The 17,760-nt window shown below is 44.5% G+C and overlaps 1 protein-coding gene across 1 annotated transcript in view; it reads left to right on the forward strand.

Moving 5' to 3' along the window:
• Nucleotides 1–17,760, forward strand: part of Trim71 (tripartite motif containing 71, E3 ubiquitin protein ligase) — a 77,197-nt gene that overhangs the window by 48,361 nt on the left and 11,076 nt on the right. The window contains exons 4-5 of the mRNA XM_013513644.1: nt 8,887–9,054; nt 16,002–16,136. Of these exons, the coding sequence (XP_013369098.1) occupies nt 8,887–9,054; nt 16,002–16,136 (303 nt within the window). The remainder of the gene's footprint in view (nt 1–8,886; nt 9,055–16,001; nt 16,137–17,760) is intronic.

Below are 17,760 nucleotides of genomic sequence, written 5' to 3' on the forward strand. Positions count from 1 at the left end.
AAAGGAAAATAATGCCTAATGCGAATATTGTGGAAAGAATGGTGGCGACCTGTTAGAAGCACATTATGTCAGGCCATTGCTATTAACTCATTTATGGGGCCCAGTGAGTATTTATTAGGTCCCTAGCTAGGAATAGTGCCACAGCTGAGCTGAGCTTGGAGCCACACCGTATCAGCACGTAGGTTATTGGTGAACCCCCCCTCCCGCTTAACCCCCATTTGAGGTTTTACATTTTTGGGTGTACAGTATCATGGTTTCAGATGTGTACATTGTGAAATTACTGTACTTGTGCTAACATAGCCATCATTGTACATGCTCATAGCTAGTTTGAATTTTGGTCACACACCTGTGCAGTCCTCCCATCAGGATACTGGAACATTTTCATCCCTCCAGCCTGCCTGTTCTCACCTGTAACTGCTGGTCTCATTTTTCTTCACAGTGAGTTTTCCTCCCTGAAAAAGACATTGTGCAATATATCTTCTCCATTCTAGTTGTTTTCTCCCAACTAAGCATGATTCATGTCTTTAATGTTCATCTGCAGTTGCTTGAATCAGTTCACTTCCTTCCCATTGCTGAGAAAATTCTTGGTGTGGAATTGTACCATAGCCTGTTTGTTGATGTGGGAGTTGCGTTTTTGTTTTTATTTTCTATTATTTATTTTTTAATTTTACAAATTAAAAAAAACTAACAAAATAACAATGAAGACAAAATCAAAACAACACAAAAACAACAAAAACCATACATGACCTCAAAACAAAATGATAGGAATTAACAATGGTTGCCACATTACATACTGTTACCTTCAGTGAAGTTGCTCAGTCCACCAGACATAAGAATGTAAGATTGATCAAGCAGTCAAAGACAGTAACAAGTAATAAAAAAAACTACATTGGAAATGATGCAGCGCTTCACTGTATAAAATGGTAGGAGTTCAACAATGGTTCTTACGCTGCATATTGTTGTTTGCAGATCAGTCATTCTGATTATCAAATTCAAGCCCTGAACTTACAAAATTGGTCAAGAAAAAAGAAAATTTTAAGCATTGACTGTTCAGGTTTTTGTTTTTAAATATCCAGGTTTACTTAAGTAAATGAACTTAAGACCATGCTGTAATCAAAACACAATTTCTGCCTGTCCTAAAATGTCTCTCTGTAGCATGACTTGAATGTGCAAGAGGCTGCCCCACACACAGATGTGGCATCTTACGCCACTGGAAGATGCTCTTTCACCGTTGGAATGAGAAGTGCATCAGGAGAGAGGCTCCAGCCTTGCAGCCTCACAGCCTCTTCCCGATGACAGGCCAGGAACTGAGGGGGGAGGAAGACCCACACACACACAGCTCAAGGCAGCCGGCCTGTGGTCTGGCATGGGATGGAGCCAGGGGAGAGGAAGTACGGCATAGTACTGTACAGTCTTCCCTTTATCTTCTCCACCACCTGAGTTAACGCGAGAAGTTTCCCACACTAAGCATTTTGAGACATCATGATTCACTTTTAATTTTTTTTTTTTGTTTTTTGTAGCAGAGTCTCACTGTGTAGTTCAGATAGGGCTTGAGCACACTGTGTAGCTCAGGCTGGCCCTGAACTTACAGCAGTCTTCTTGCCTCAGCCTCTTGAGTGCTGGGATTACAGGAGTATGTCACCATTCCGGCTCTAAAAATTATTTTTTTGGAAAACATTTTAATTTAAAATTAGATTGCCAGCCCAGGCATGGTGGCACACGCTGTAATCCCAGCACTCGGGGCAGAGGCAGGAAGATCTCCGTGTGAGTTCAAGGCCAGCCTGGGCTATGTAATGCATTGAAGGCCAGCCTGAACTAGTGAGACCCTGTCTCAAACACATAAGTAAATTGCCTTCATGGTAGCAAGTCAGCATGTAAAAGTCCTCTTTGACTTGCCATTCTTCTTACCTTGAATTCCACTGCCTCTTACTTACTTTTAGTGGTCCTTTCATGTGGAGCATTTGTCTTGCCCTTTAAAACCAGCTGCAGCTCCTCAAACAAGGACACAATCTGAGAGGACTACCTACCACAGTTTCAGCACCGTATCTTGAGCTGCAACCTCAGTGTATAAGGGGTTATGGTAAGGAAAATCCATTGAGACTTTTTTTTTTTTTTTTTTTATCTTTTTGAGACAGGGTCTTGCAGTTCAGGCTGGCACTGAGCTCACTTTGTAGCCCAGGCTGGTCTCAAGCTTGCAATGATCCTCCTGCCTCAGCCTCCTGAGTGCTGGAATTATATGCATGTGCCACCATGCCCAACCTTTGGGTTGATGTTTTTATCCAAGTTTTCATCTTAACCTCAGAGTCATTGTTGGTGGAGGGGGAGGATGGTTTTATTGCAGGATGAATTAGTTTTCGTACTTCCAGTAATCCTGATAGAACCGAATATGGAGGCACATGTCTACGTGTAATCCCAGAACTCTCAGAAGTTGAGGCAGGAGGATTGGATTGCAAATTTGAGCCTAGTCTGAGCAACAAGCAGGGGGAGGAATGTAGCTCAGTTATAAGGTCCTGGGTTCAATTCCTAATACAGCAGCAAAAACAAAACAAGCAGGTCTGTCTGTCTGTCCCCCTCCCTTCCCCTCCCCTCCCCTCCCCTCTAGCAGATCATTATTTGAACCAAAAACAGGTTTTTTGGGGGGGGCTCAAATCAACAAGTTCTGCCAATCTTAAACATTTAGCTCTAGTTTAGTCATCTCGTTTTTTGTGCCTTTATGATGTCAGCCTCTACTTTTTGGGTAACTTAGTATTAGAAACTGCTCCATGAAAAAACCTGGTGTGCTGCAGAGAGGAGGGACAGCTAATACTGGGACTGTGAGGCAGGGCCATGTGGAGGCAAAGAATGCCATCACAGCAAGGAGCGTGCAGGAGGAGGAGGGAGGAGGGAGCCTTGTGGACCGGAGCTTGGGGAGGCGGCGCCTTGCTATCCAGTATTTAATGGGCTGGTGCTAGGGATGCTCCAACAGCAACTGTTAAGGGACTAGTGTTCACAGGGCCTGGGAAGATTTTCTTCTAAGAAAATAAAGGATTCTGCTGTGGCGTTTTTGGGGCGGCACAATCAACCCTCAAGTGAACAAGCACTAACAGATGACATTGCAGTGGCGAGCAGAGTAGGCCGGTCCATTGCGTGGAGTCTGGAATCAGAGTTAATATAGTGATGTCACTTTGATCTCAAGCTTCTCATTTCAAAATTGCCTTCTTCATGGAGCCAAAACTTTGGTCTAGAGTTGACTGGGTGGCTGGGAACCCACTTTGCACTATTCTGGGGATGGATCCCTCCACCCCTTCAGGTGTTAATGTTGCTTGTCTTTGAATTTAAGTCTTTTACTCTAACCTGTGGGGGTCAGATGTGCCCAGCATTTGTGGTTTCCAGTTACAAAAAGTTAATATTGTGCATGTACAAAGTGCACACAAGGGCACCCAGGTAATGAGCATTGACGTTTCTGCAGTGAAATAAATAAAAAGTTACTAAATGCTGTTTGTAAAATGCATGCATCATTTTCACACCAGCAGAGCTTTTCTTTCCTCTGGTGTAGACCTTTGCAGTTCACTGAAGCCTTCCTACTAGGCCCAGACAGATCTTAACTGCAGTTCCCTTTTGTGTTTGGTCTGAGGTCCGCAGACCACTTCCACTGCCTTTACGTTTCTTGAGGGTGGAGGCTGAGCTTTTTATATTTGGGAACCCTTACTCAGACTTACAAGAAGCGTTTTCCCGTTGGCTGTTATATCAAGTGTTTTACAAATTGAGTGTAGAATACATTACCAGATTGGAAATTTTGGGTTATATAAATAAGGATACCCACTGCATTGTTGATTCTTTTCCCTCCAAATCAGGAAAGTTTTAAAATTTATCAGCAGGTACTGATTAAATAAGTTATGGTACATTCCTATGATAATGTCTGTTACAGCTGTTGAAGAAACCAGACAGCTCTTTATGGAGCAACCCAGAGCATCCTGCAGGTTCCTGAGTGACACTGGGGAGAGTTTTCATTATGTCGTGTGTCTTCTCCCCGCTACCCCACCAAGGCCCTGTTGTGGACTCAAGTGATCCTCCTGCTGAAGCTTCCTGGGTAGCTGGGATCATAGGCCTGTGCCACCAAGCCCAACTCTAGACTGGAGACATTAAAAAATGATTTGCATTTGTGTCTCTTTGTTAAGCAAATGCATGTGTGTCACCCATCTAAATAAGAGAATAGTTAAAAGGATAATTGTTCTCAGCTGGGCTCTGCTGGGCTGCCATTGCAGGGAACGAGGTTTCTATTCCTGTTTTCTTCCCTTTCCCCAGCCCGCAGCTGTGGGGCACGTACGTGTGGCCGAGTTGCAGAGGTAGCTCTGCTGAGGGTTGGGCTTTGGGTTTTAGAGCACTGACAGGCAGTCTGTCTACATCCAGTAACGCTTGCTTTTGATGGTTATTTAGTAGACTTTGTTCCATGGTTAGATTTTTATGCATTAAATTAGGCTTTTTAAGTTTTGTTTGTTTGTTTGTCTTTTTGAGACAGGGTCTCACTATACAGTTCAGGCTGGCCTTGAGCTCACTTTGTAGCCCAGGCTGCTCTCGGGCTCGCAGCTATCCTCAGCCTCCCCAGTGCTGGGATTCCAGGTGTGTGCCGCCATGCCCGCTGGCTTACTGTTGTAAACGTGAATCCCTTTTGCTTTTTGCCAGCGGGAAGTGTGGTGCACAGGTAAGGCTTTTGTGTTCGATGTTCTTTGTGGACAGAGTGCTCATAAGGTCCCTTCTGTTCTGTGGTAGGAAACTCAGAAACCTTGTGTGAGTGATTTCTGTCCAGGTGTCACTGTACACCCTTAGTTTGTAGGAGGCCAGGTAAATGTCTAGTCATTGTAAGAGGCACTGCTCTAATCTAAAAAAATAAATTTGTAGTGACATTTCATTTGAAGCATTTTGACAAACTCAACACGTGGCATGCAGAGACTACCCTCCGGTTTGTTGTACCCTTCACTGATGTGGGTAGCTGCGCTTTAAAAGATGGTATCTTGATTTTTGAGATTATAGGGCTCTACCGGGAGTTCATTGTGTGTGTCCGTTATCGGGCCCTAGATGGCATAGACCTGCATTCCGGGAGTACAGATACAAGCACATTTTATTCACGAGCAAACCATTTTATTTTAACACTGGTTGAAGCAAACCTGCCAACTTTGTATTTTTGTTTATTTTTCCTTTAACCTCTACCAACCCCCAGTTCCTTTCCTGCTGGGCCTACATTCCTAGGTCTTTGTCTCTGGCTGGTATTTTAGAAATTTTGGGAGAGGAAGGCAGTGGGTGGGACGTTGTGGAAGCTGGGGGCAGGGAAGAGGGTGGTCACTTGTGGGGTCAGAGGTCAAGCTTGCTCCATTTAGCTGGGGCAGCCAGATTGTCGCCAGGCCTGAGGGGGCGTGTCCATCCATCTGCCCCAAACAGCTTGGGAATTCCTGCCACCAGAGGACCTCTTCCCATCCTTTTCCCCCCAAGCCCATCCCCCTTTCAGAGGACAGTTCCTGGCTGCTGCCTCATTTCTGTATATGGGTCCATCTGCACAGTCCAGGTTATTCCTTTAAAATAATCTTCTTGGTGTTTCAAAGACAGTTGTACCCATACACATTCTTACCTACTGATTGTGTTCCAGTGACCCTAAAATTGTGGTTTTTTAGTCTTAGAAATTGCAAGGAGAAGGGAGGGGTTGGGGGAGAAACCTTCCAAAGCTCTTTTAAAAAGCCAGAAAACTTGACAAAAAATTGATCTCATTTTACAGTTTTTGAACTTTGCACTCTTTAAAAGATCATAATTATAAGCACCAGGGCCTGTTCTTTGACTCATTCATAGTTCTTTATTGTCAGTCCCTTGCCATCCCCACCTCACTGGTCATCCTGAAGCTACAGAATGTTTCTTCTGCAGCTAAGGTGTGTTTTGGATACTTACAGCTGTTTGGATCCAGCGTGGAATGATGCCAGGCTGGATTGCATTCATGGTCCGCTTTGACCCATTTTTGGGGTGTCTGGATTCTTTTTTTTCGTGTCTTTTTGAGACAGGGTCTCACTATGCAGTTCAGGCTGGCCTTGAGCTCACTTTGTAGCCCAGGCTGGTCTCGAACTTGAAACGATCCTTCTGCCGCAGCCTACTGAGTGCTGAGATTACAGATGCGTGCCAGCACATCTGGCTATTTCCTGGATGCTTGAGGCTGGGCACTGCCCCCTTTCCTGCCACTATCTGTGCTGAACAAGACTTTTTCTGGCCACTATAGTGCAGAATCTTGCCATTCATGGGGGACCTCCTTTGCTCAGCATTCTATAAGCACCACTTTAAGGTTAACAAAATTTCACAATATTTCTTGCAGTCTCACAACTGCATCCTGGAGCTGAGCTTCCTGGCCCAGTTATAGTTATTTGGAAGTGCTTTGGGTTCTGTTCTCAGGAAGGGAGAGTTCCTGGGATTTCACAATGGAAAGGGTATACCTAGGTAAACCTAGTCAGAGCCCATTCGCTTCTTCAGGCCAAAGGAAGTGACGACAGACAGTCCCACAGCCAGGTAGTGCCATGCTCAGGGTTAGCCGCATAAAGTTCTTCTCTGCTGTTTGGCTGCTGCTCTGTAAGCCATCTGGGAAGCAGGGAGGCTTTAGCCAGTCACACAGTCCCGAGAAGAGATGTAAATAAGATAATGCTTTCTCAAGTTATTTAGCTCTTTGGTGGAAAGAGGAAGACCACAGAGTGCTGAGAGGCCCATTTTATTCTAATTTAAAAGGAAGCTTCTGATGGAAGGTTTTCACACTTCACATTAGCATGGGAGTGATCTCTTTATTTCCATGACAAATGGAGCGAGCAAAGGGAAGGAATGCGGCTGAGGTTGTTGAAACTGGGAGAATTGCTTTAGTACCATATCATAAAAAGAAACTGTCCAAGAATTTTCTCTGGATTTATCCAGTTTAGCATCTCTTGGTTACCATTTAGACTTTGCTCAAGAATTTTTAACAGATTTGGAAGAGGAAGATCATCTCCAAGGGTTAGACCAGCTTAGAAAAGCAGTTGGCCTTGAAGAAAGCAAATTCTCCCCCCTGGTTTCAACCAGGTGGAAAAATACTACTGTGATCAAAATTAGTAGTGAAGCATACTGAGGATTTAGCTGCCACGCAGTGGTAGAATGCTTCCCAAAGATGCCTGTGGCTCTAATACAGTCTTTAAAGCCTGCTATGTCAGATCCATTTCTTTTATAATGTGCTAGCCAGGCATGGTGGCTCACGCCAGTAATCCCAGCTGGTCCGGAGGCTGAGGAGGAGGAGGAGGAGGAGGATTGCAAGCCTTGGGCTACTTTGTGCGATTCTGATTCAGTGAAAAGGACTGGAGATATATATATATATATAGTTGAGTGTGTTTACCTGACATTTGCAAGGCATCTGGTTCAGTCCTTAGTACTGCAAATGAAATCAGAATAAAAACACACAAACTAATAAAAACACAAAATAAGAACACACTCTGTTCATTCACAGGAGCCATTTGGGAGCATATTCACTAATGGTCATGTTTCATGCTAAGGTTTTGGTTGGTTAATAAAGTGAAGCAGCAGCATTTTCACTCTGTCCCAACTCCCCGCCCCTCTGTGTGGGTTTTTTACCGAATACTAGTTTTTGGCCCTGTGAACTACTACCTTCAGGCCACCCTCCCTGCCTGCCTCCCACAGCTCTGCCCTGCTTACCTGAAAGCTGACATCCTGGACCCCCATGGTTATTTAGTAGGGTGTTTTGCACTCTGGATGAGGTAGTCAACTACCATGCTCCGTGCCCATGTGTCTCTGAAGGCAGCTCTCCAGAAGGCTTAAATTGGCTTCCTGGGTGTCTTTGCCAATTGTGTGGCCATGGGCTTATCACCACTTTCTCATCATCTGGAGATTTTAAGTCAGCTATGGATGGAAAAGAATCCCCCCCTCACTCCATTTCCCTGCCTGTTGTGAGCCAGTTCCCCCTCACACCCAGGTGTGTGCAGGCAAATTGAAAGTGATCCAATAAACATTGACATACAGAGAGTGTCACTAGGGTCAGGGATATAGCTCAGCATCCTGAGTTCGATTCCTGGTACCCCCCCCCAAAAAAAAGAGTGGCACTAAGTGTGCTGTAGTTGAGAGATGTACAAGTAACTTGCCCAGCTTCTCTGCCACGGAATGTTGCCTCTTGGGAGCACCTTGTTTGCAGCAGGTGCAGGTTATGCCAACCCTTTCCTCTGCCTACCAGCCTGTCAGGCCCCAGAGAAGTGTCCAACATCACAGGAAGCTGTTCTGTCAGCTCTGGCAGCTTCCCTGCTTCAACTCCTTGGGACCTTGGCAGGCAGAAAAAAGGCAAGAAACGGGCTGACCTTACCACTAGCCATTTGCCTTCACGTAAGCTTGTTGCTTGCCTGGTAAAGTTTGGCACTGGTGTGCTGAGCTCCTGGGTAAAGCGTGTGATCTTTGCTCTTAACCTTATCCTATGCAAAATTGGCAGCTTTTGGTATATTTTATTCAGACCACCAATCCCAGACCAGAGCACATAATCTTATAGGATATAATCTTACAATTTTTCTGGGTAATTAAACAGATACAGGAAAATCTCTCATACCTGGAGGGTTTTTTCATTTTATTCCTGCTTTTGAAGTGTCTCATTCATGGTTCTCAGGGAAACTAGAGTGGGATGTGGCTGTCCGTTGGGTTCCCCTCTCTTCGTTTGTGGCACAGAGAATGGGAAGGAAGGGCAAATGGGTGTTGTAAGTTGTGTTTGCAGTTGCACAGTTGTGTTTGCAGTCCAGGGTTGCCTGTCTCTGTACGTGGCAGGTGCTTGTTTGTTGCAAGGGGGTTGTTTGAAGGTGCCTTGGTTGCTGCCGTCCACCAGTCTGCACCTCTCACTCATGGCTGTGCCTGTCTGTTCCCCAGGTGCTGCATCTGTACTGTGACACATGCTCCGTGCCCATCTGTCGTGAGTGCACCATGGGCCGGCATGGGGGCCACAGCTTCATCTACCTCCAAGAGGCGCTGCAGGACTCCAGGGCACTCACCATCCAGCTGCTGGCGGACGCACAGCAGGGTCGCCAGGCCATCCAGGTCAGCCCTTGCCACCCTTCACTGATGCCCGCCAAAACCTTTCCCTTTGCCTGTCCTACGAATGGTTGGGCAGGCTGCAGGGTTGAGGATGGGGAAATTTCAATAGTCACCAACAGGGAGCTCGAGACGTCAGCGCAGCAGTGATCACTGAAGGGCTCCCACCAGCCTTGGGAAGATGATAAGGACATGGCCCAGATTGCTAGTCAAATGTCTAAGCACCCAGCTCGGGCTCATAAATCACTTGCATTTGTACTATTCAGTCCCCTCCTGCTCCAGTCCAAGTGGACATTGGCATTTTCCAGGCAGACTGCAGAAAACCACATACTTACTGCTATTACACATTATTTATAGGTGAGAAATAAGTGGGCCCCAGGGAATTTTGTGTAGGGCTTATAGACTTTATTCTCCCTGGGTTGTAAAAACCCAGGTAATTTACCCTTGTCTGTGGATTCCCATCACTTAGGGCAAGAGGATTAGTAGAGTTCTCTTCCATGCTTAGGTAATAGTGTACCTGGATTGCTTGACATCCCAAGCATAGACCACAGGGGTCAACATTACCTGACTGTATACAAATACAAGTTCATGGGGCACTAGAGTGGAGGAGCCAGGTGACAGTGGTACTGGGTTGGGAGATATATTTTGTTCACCATGGCTACACGCACTACAGTGGTGAGTGGGGTTCCCAGAAGGTTATAACAATGGGGTGTGTGATCCCAGCACTCTCAGAGGCAGCAGGCAGAGGATGAAAAGTTTAAAGGCCCAGCTTGGGCAAATTGGTGATTTAGTGAATCCCTCTGTCAAAATAAAATAAAAATAGAGGAGATGTAGCTCAGTGCAGAGGCCCTGGGTTTAGTCCCCGGTAGTGCAGCACCCTGCACCCTGTCCTTGGTTTCTTTGTTCTTTGTAGTGGTAAGAGTATTCAGTGTGTTCAGTGTGTCTTTTGGGAACATTTAATTTTTACTTTGGTGCCGCAGATACAGCTCAGCAGCACAAGTGCATGCCTGACAAGCACAGGGTCCTGAGTTAGAGTCCCAGTACCAATTTTTTTTTTTTTAAACTTTGGTTAGGATTGAACCCAGGCCCTTGAGCAGGCTAAGCATACATTACACCACTGAGCTACACACCCAGCTCCTGGGTGAGTGGCTTGCAGCCTGCCTCCCTCCCTGCCTTCCTTCTTGCCTTCCTTCCTTCCTTTTAATTTTTTTAAGACAGCCTTTCACTATGCAGTTTAGGCTGGGCTTAACTCACTTTGCAGCCCAGGCTGGTCTAAACTTGTACCAGTCCTCCTGCCTCAGCCTCCTGCATGCCAGGATTACAGGCATGCACCACCACGCCTGGTTGTCCGGTGGGGTTTTTTTTAAGCTGTTTATTTGTACTAGCAAATTTACAGATCCAAAAAAACAATTATTTTGGAAATAGGCTTTATTTTGCTAATTGACTATAGAGTTAAGATGACATTAATCCACATAAGATGTGATGCATTAGGGAAAAATAGTACAATTAAATTAATCATAGCAAACATCAAGAAAAATGGGAAATGGAAAAAATACAGTGCATAGGAAGATTAGGGATGAGGTTAGAAGTAGACCAAATACTATTGAGACTTTTCTCATAAAAATCTCTTAGTAAATGCATTTAACTATGAATAATAAGCCTCTTTTTTGTTCTAGAAAGCTTCTGGGTTAAAAACTCATAATTTTAATCTTTCTTGTTAAAAAGAAAATCTTGAAGAATCCTTTTTCATAGGTCTTCATCCCCAGGTGGCCCAGAATGACTGCTGGAGCTCTAGCTATTATATTTATGGTTTATTTTTCTCTTTCTTTTCTCTCTCTCTCTCTCTCTCTCTCTCTCTCTCTCTCTCTCTCTCCCTCTCTCTCTCCCTCTCTCTCTCCCTCTCTCCCCCCCCTCTCCCTCTCTCTCTCTCCCCCAGTGCTCAGTTCTCTTGTAAGGGTCCTTTGTGTGTGTGCATTTACACAGTCACACACACACTCACACTTGTCTTCCACCTCTCCTCAATCGAATGGGGAAAAGACAATCATGTTTGAAGAACTTCCAACTTGTGCTGGGCGTGGTGGCGCATGCCTGTAATCCCAGCACTCGGGAGGCTGAGGCAGGAGGATTGTTGGTGAGTTTGAGACCAGCCTGGGCTACAAAGTGAGCTCAAGGCCCACCTGAACTGCACAGCGAGACACTGCCTCAAAAACACCAAAGAAAAAAAAAAAGAACTTCCAACTTATCATGAGTGAATTAGAATTTTTCACATGCTCTGTTTTAGAATTCTCCCCCCTACCTTTTTTCTTTTTCTTATTTATAATTCTTGATCGAAAGGAAATGAATAGTGTCAGACCACCAAGCTGGACAGCAGTGGATCAGGCTTCCGGTGTCTGGGGACTCGGCCACTCAGCCCACCATCCGTCCTTCGTGGTAATATCACTCTAGTTACCAAACCTGGCTTCCGCCTGTGGAGGGCACAGGTGGCGCTGTCCTCTGGCCGACCTGCAGGCCATCCTCAGGGTTAGCCCCTTCTTTCTGCAGGTGCGTAGGCTCCAGTATCCCGATGTACTGTAAATCCCTGGGAAGGGCAGTTGACTGGTCTGGTGAGGCTTCCTTGATTTCTGCTCTTGTGGCCCACTTCTGGGGCTGGAGGCACTAAGCTTAGCAGTTCTCTGCAGACCAGATGAATGAGCCAGAACATACCCTAAAAGTTGAAGAAAAAAAAAAAAGTTGACCAAATCTGGTGCTCTATTTAAGTCCTTACAAACTTTACGCCACCCTGTAAATGAGTATCAGTGACATTTTATAGTATATTATTTCTTAGTATTACTTGACTGTGTGCTTTAATTTGTACTTACCAGCTTTTATTTGTCTCTGAGGGTGGGCTTTTTTTTAAAAAAAAAAAAATTAATCGCTGGGGATTGAACCCAGGGCCTGGTACACAGGCTGTGCAAGTGCTTTACCACTGAGCTACACCTCAGCCTGTTAATTCAGGAATTCTTTCCTCTTTCTTTAACGAGGTTGTTCTCTGATTCCCTCGATAGTTAGAGGTGATATGTATCCCATTGAGATGCAGACGTTTTTGTCTTATTTTTGGGCCCTCTTGTATTTTTTTTTGAGATAGGGTCTCACTATGCAGTTCAGGCTGGCTGTGAACTTTCGGCATTCCTCTTGCCTCAGCTTCCCAAGTGCTGGGATTACAGGCATGTACCACCATGCCTGGACCTTTTGCACTGTTAATGACACCACTGATCATGGTTCTTTGATTGTATTGGAACCAGGAGTCTTGATAGTCTATGTTGCTGTCCTGTAACAATGTGGCAGCCCCATACTTCATGCAGCTGGTGTGATACTAACCTCAGCAAGACATCCTGTTTCGTCACACAGCTATTTTCTTCTGTCTTGATGTCCGCGAGATTAGTTTGTATGCTTGTCCGAAGCTTCAGATAAATCATTTTTGGATGCAAATGGTATTATTTAAGGCTGTTTTCCCATTGATTAGCTGGTTTTTTTTTTTTATCAGTATTAAATTGCATGTATCAGATGTACAAATGACTATGAATCAAGAGTTTCTGAATTATGACTGAGGTACTCACAGCTTGTCATAAGAATCTTAGTTGTGGAAAGAGACCCAGATGTAGATCCTTGAATTAATTCTAGATTGTCCTCTGAGAACAGTCTTACTGGGCTGAGGGACTGGTGTCTCCTCAACGAAAAAATCATGGAAGATATCTGCATTGCATCTTATGAGTACTTTAGGGCATTTAAAAAGTAATTGCTCATTTTTACTGCCTTTTTTTTCTTTTTTTTTTTGCGGTACCAGGGATCAAACTCACGACCTTGCGCTTGCCAGGCAGGCACTTATGTCACTGAGCTATATCCCCAGCCCCCTGCCTTTTTTCTTTTTGGGGGGAGTATTGCAACTCCAACCCTTGAATGCTCTATTACTTGGGGCTGCATCCTCAGCCCTTTTAATTTTTTATTTTGAGATAGGGTGGCATTGAACTTCCATTCCTCCTGCCTCAGTCTCTGGAGTAACTGGTATTACAGCCACTTGCCACCATGCCTCACTTAGTTTTTATTGCTTTTAAAAAACATTCCATTGCTTTCACACATGACTCTTTATTGAACGTGTAACATTTACAATCCATTTTTTTTTTTTTTCCTCTGGTACCGGGAACCGAACTCACAACCTTGCGCTTGCCAGGCAGGCGCTTTGCCGCTGAGCTAAATCCCCAGCCCCTCCATTTTTTTTTTTTTTTCCTTTGGTACCGAGAATCAAACTCAGGACCTTGTGCTTGCCAGGCAGGCACTTGTGCCACTGAGCTGTATCCCCGGCGAAAGCGTAACATTTAAGTCAAGTATATAATTATAAGATTTTATAAGGCTCACTAATTCCCTGGAGACACTTGTACATGGGACCAGAATATTATGCAAGAAAGCTTTGATTCTTTTCATCTTCCATCAAATTTAAGATATCATTCATTGTTACCAGTTTAAGTAGTCCAGTATCCAATCTGAGTTTGTGGGTAATATCTGTATTCTCTATTACCTTGTAACCTTGAGGGTCTTTAAGTACCCATTGACAAGCTACCACTGTTGTAGCAGATGTCACTAATTAGTATCTGTGTTCTTTCTCTTAACCAAGGTCTGGCCTGAGACTCCTCCATACTAAGCAGCCATCACTCAGCAGTTGGCTAGCAAGTACAATTCAACTTCCCAATTTGAGACCCCTCCTTCATATGTCTGACTGGCTCTGTTAATGTTCTAAAGGGTGATCAAATATTCTCCGGAGCACACACTCTTTAGGTGATTTGCTCTACCTAAGAAAATGTGCATTTTAATTTTGTAAATGTACTGTGCTCTTTTTGCCTGCTGTCATCTTCCCTCAGCCCATATTCCTTACTCATGTCACAGTATTTCCCGATGCCACCAGGCCTTAGAGATTGGGAAATAGTCCAACAAGTCCTGGTCTGCATGTTTTTGGAAGACCCAGTTGCTTCTACATATAGTGCTTTATGACTCCCATCTTGACAAATGATGAATTATCCTTGTATGCTTGGTGGTTACTCAGATTGGCAATTAAAGTTTTGAATCCCTTGTACCTGTCTAAAAAATGAAAGAGACAGTCTTGCCGTAGTTCTTGCTACAAACATCAGGGCCTTCGGGGACCTAAATGGAAATATAAAAGGAGTAAGGACAGTAAGGGCAGAGGTGCATAGGGCAGTCAGCCTACCCCCTATTCAGAGAGAGTAGTTGTTACTCTCTTTTTACCAGTCCTTGCCCTGTAGGAATACCAGCTTGTTAGGTTATTTCCACACTGGCTTTTTTTTTTTTTTTAAATGAAAATATCAGTTTGGGAAATAATAGGACATTGATATAAAGAAAAAGTAGTTTGCTACCTCTGCTTTTTATTGAGTGTTAAGGAATGTTACATTCATTGGTCAGATACTGAGTTTGTCATCCAGACCCAGAGGATTAGAGATGGTAAGTAGGACCCCAGTCATAAAAGGCAAAGCAAGTCGGAACTGTTGGAATGGAGGAGTATTCATTGAGCCGGGTCATGTGCGATTCCGTATTTACGTGAAACATAGCAGACATCTTTAACCATGGGGAATTAATTAGTGGTTGCCGTGAGGGACAGGGGAGCTGCGAGGTGAAATTATGGAATTTCATTTTGGAGCCATGGAAATATTCTGGAACTAGATAGTGATAACAGTAGTATGACACTGAGCATAGTAGTAAATTTTCTGTTGTGTGTTTCACCACCGTTTAGATTCAAAATGAAGAAATGTAAATTTGCCTAGGTACATGATCTTTCATCGATGACATAGTTAAGTGTATGGAGCAGAAACAGTGGACGTACCTGAGTTCAAGTATTTATCATCTGAGAATGATTAGTAAGAAATGTCTGACTGTGCCGGGTGCTAGGCTCTTTCCATGTTTTGCCTTGTATTTTTCCCTCACAGTGAGGACTAGGGACATGTCCAACGCCTTGAACTTAGTGGGAGCCTCAGTTATTTGAACCTTAGTTACCGCTGCCGAGGATTTACCCGGCAGCCTGCTTTGCCAAGCAGGCCCACATCCTTAGTTGTTCCAAGGCCACCAGGTCAGTGGTCATCATCACTACTTCCTCCTCTTGGGTCAGGTTCCATCCAGACACCTTGTATGCTTCCAGCTGAATCAGTTGCTTTAAAACTTGTCATTCCGTCAGCGCTCAGACTGTAATCCCAGATTTAATGCCTCAGTATCTCCAAGAAATCCTTGTGGCTTTTTAAGACTTGTCATGTAATATTAATGAAAACACTGGCCTTCTGTCTGGATTAATTTTTTATGAACAGTAATAATATGGCTAGTTAAACTGGCTGATTACTAGAGCTGTTGGTACAGGGTGTGAGTGTGGTGCTATGTACATTATCGTTGACCACAGGGGATGGGTCCTTAAGGTAGATAAGGTGATATTCCTGGTGTGTACCTGGTATTGCTTCAGGCGGGCATAAACTAGTAAATTACTGAGGACTCAGCAAGTATATGACAGATTAGCTACTGCCCTGTACCTGGATTTTTGTGAGGCAGGGAATAAGGCCAGAAAGTCTGGAAAGTTTCTTGTTTGCCCAGAGTTGCATATTTTACATCCGATCCTCTTTGTAGTTTTCGGCAGTCACCCAGCTACACGGGTTTCACTATGTCGGAGTAGTTCTTAATAGCCTGACATTCACTGTGTAGGTGCTATTTCTTATACAAAGAAACCTAGCCCTTGCCAGCAACTCCTTCAGTTACATGTCAAACAGTTGCCAGTCTCTCCCCAAGTGCTTGTTTTCTTTCCAAGGAAGTGGATCAGGTGGTCTGGGGCTGGCCTATTTTCAGGTGTCATAGAAGCAAATTTAACTGTACAATAAGTGAGTGTCTTTCTAATGCCTTAAAAATTGGTTTTTGATTTTCTTTCCCCCTAGCTGAGCATCGAACAGGCCCAGACAGTGGCAGAACAGGTGGAGATGAAGGCCAAGGTGGTACAGTCGGAGGTGAAAGCTGTCACAGCAAGGCATAAGAAGGCCTTGGAGGAGCGTGAGTGCGAGCTGCTGTGGAAGGTAACAGAGCACATGTATATTGCTGCCCAAGCTGTCCAGCTCGTTCTCTGTGCAATTCAGCTGAACTCTATCAGGATCCTAGTTTCAGATCCTGGACCCATGCTCTAAGTTTAGGGTGCTGGGAAATTTTCCAGAAAGATGCAAGGGGTTCCTGGAACATCGTGGGTGCTCTGTGCAGTGGGACAAGAAGTCTGTTCAGAAGCAGTTGGGCATGCAAGACTGAGGAGTCTCAAGCTTTATATTGTCCGTACTCTATAGGCGGCAGAGACAAGGGAGAACAGTTAAAGCTGTTGTTAGGAAAGGCAGGCTGGTGGGAAACATCCTTATTTTTGGGTCCTGGCTGGTTGCATTTCCTGACTCCTTGTGGAAAGCCAGCTCGGGGCACTGTGTATGTGCTCTTTCTTCCTGTTGGAGCAGGAAAGGGTGTTGAGCACACTGGTGTGCTGTTTAGATAAAATCAGTTGGGAAGACCACTCACCCCACGAAAGTCAGCATTTCAGCTTCTCCTTTTCTGATTTTATATTCCCCTCAGGAAGGAGATTAATCTCTCCTCATGGTTTGCTCTTCCAGAACAATGCTTTTACTATAACTACATTGTCTGAACACACAAATAAGGCTTGGAAGGTGGTTTTAAAGATTGTCCTTTTGCATTTGTGGGCTTGTTTTCATCTGAGTATTATATGATGATAGTGATGATTGATGTCTCAGTTCCTGAAAGTGCCCTTCACCAACTACTGTACCCCAAAATGTTCCATAAGGTCACATTGCACTTTGCATTGCACTTTCCACCCAGTTAGCTGCACAACTCTCCCTTCTTTCTGCCTCTTCTGATCTATTGTAGAATCCACATTAAGGGATATGGCTTATTTGCCTTTCAGCAAACACTGAGAGTGTGTGTATGTGTTTGTCTAAGGTGTGTTCTCAGCATATGTTTTGAGTGCCTTTGTGGCATGACAGAGTTTTCAGACACCCAGATGTCCCCGTGGGCCTGCCAGTCTCATGCCACCCACGAATGTTAATTATAACTGGAGGGGCCTGCTCCTTGCAACCTGAGAGCTTTGTAGTGAACTCTGCCACAAACTCGCTCTTCTGCATTTCCTGATGAAAAAGGCCTTTGTGTGTGGGGTTTCTGTCGCTCTCACCTTAGCTGCACTCTTCCTGTGAGGCTGACCCACTGTCTGTCTAAGGCGGTTCTCTCCAGGGGAAATGGAAATCAGGTCTGCAGTAGACACACTTGGATTAAAAGCCAGCCTTTTGTGAATATAAGAAACGGCTTCTGCTTGCCTAAAAAATCAGTCTCAAGAGATAATACCAAAAGAAGCTTGTTTGTCCTACACACACACACAACCCTGTTGTTTATCTTCACTTTTTGCTTTGGCTTCTTACCCCTAACCTGTGAGAATCCCCCTCTGACTACTTACTGGTTTTCTCTTCTTTGCCAAAAAACCCTTTTTACTTGTGTCTGTCTGGGTATTTCTTTGTTACATTTCATTTTCTTGAATCTCGGGATTGAACCATAAGAGACAGGTATATAAAGATTAAGCCTTAATTTGCTGGGTGACTCAGCTTTACATCTCTGGCCATACTCTTCCCTCCTTCCCTCCTTCCCTCCTTCCCTCCTTCC

The sequence above is a fragment of the Chinchilla lanigera genome, unplaced genomic scaffold, assembly GCF_000276665.1.
Source record: "Chinchilla lanigera isolate Chin_1 unplaced genomic scaffold, ChiLan1.0 scaffold00020, whole genome shotgun sequence".
NCBI lineage: Eukaryota > Metazoa > Chordata > Mammalia > Rodentia > Chinchillidae > Chinchilla > Chinchilla lanigera.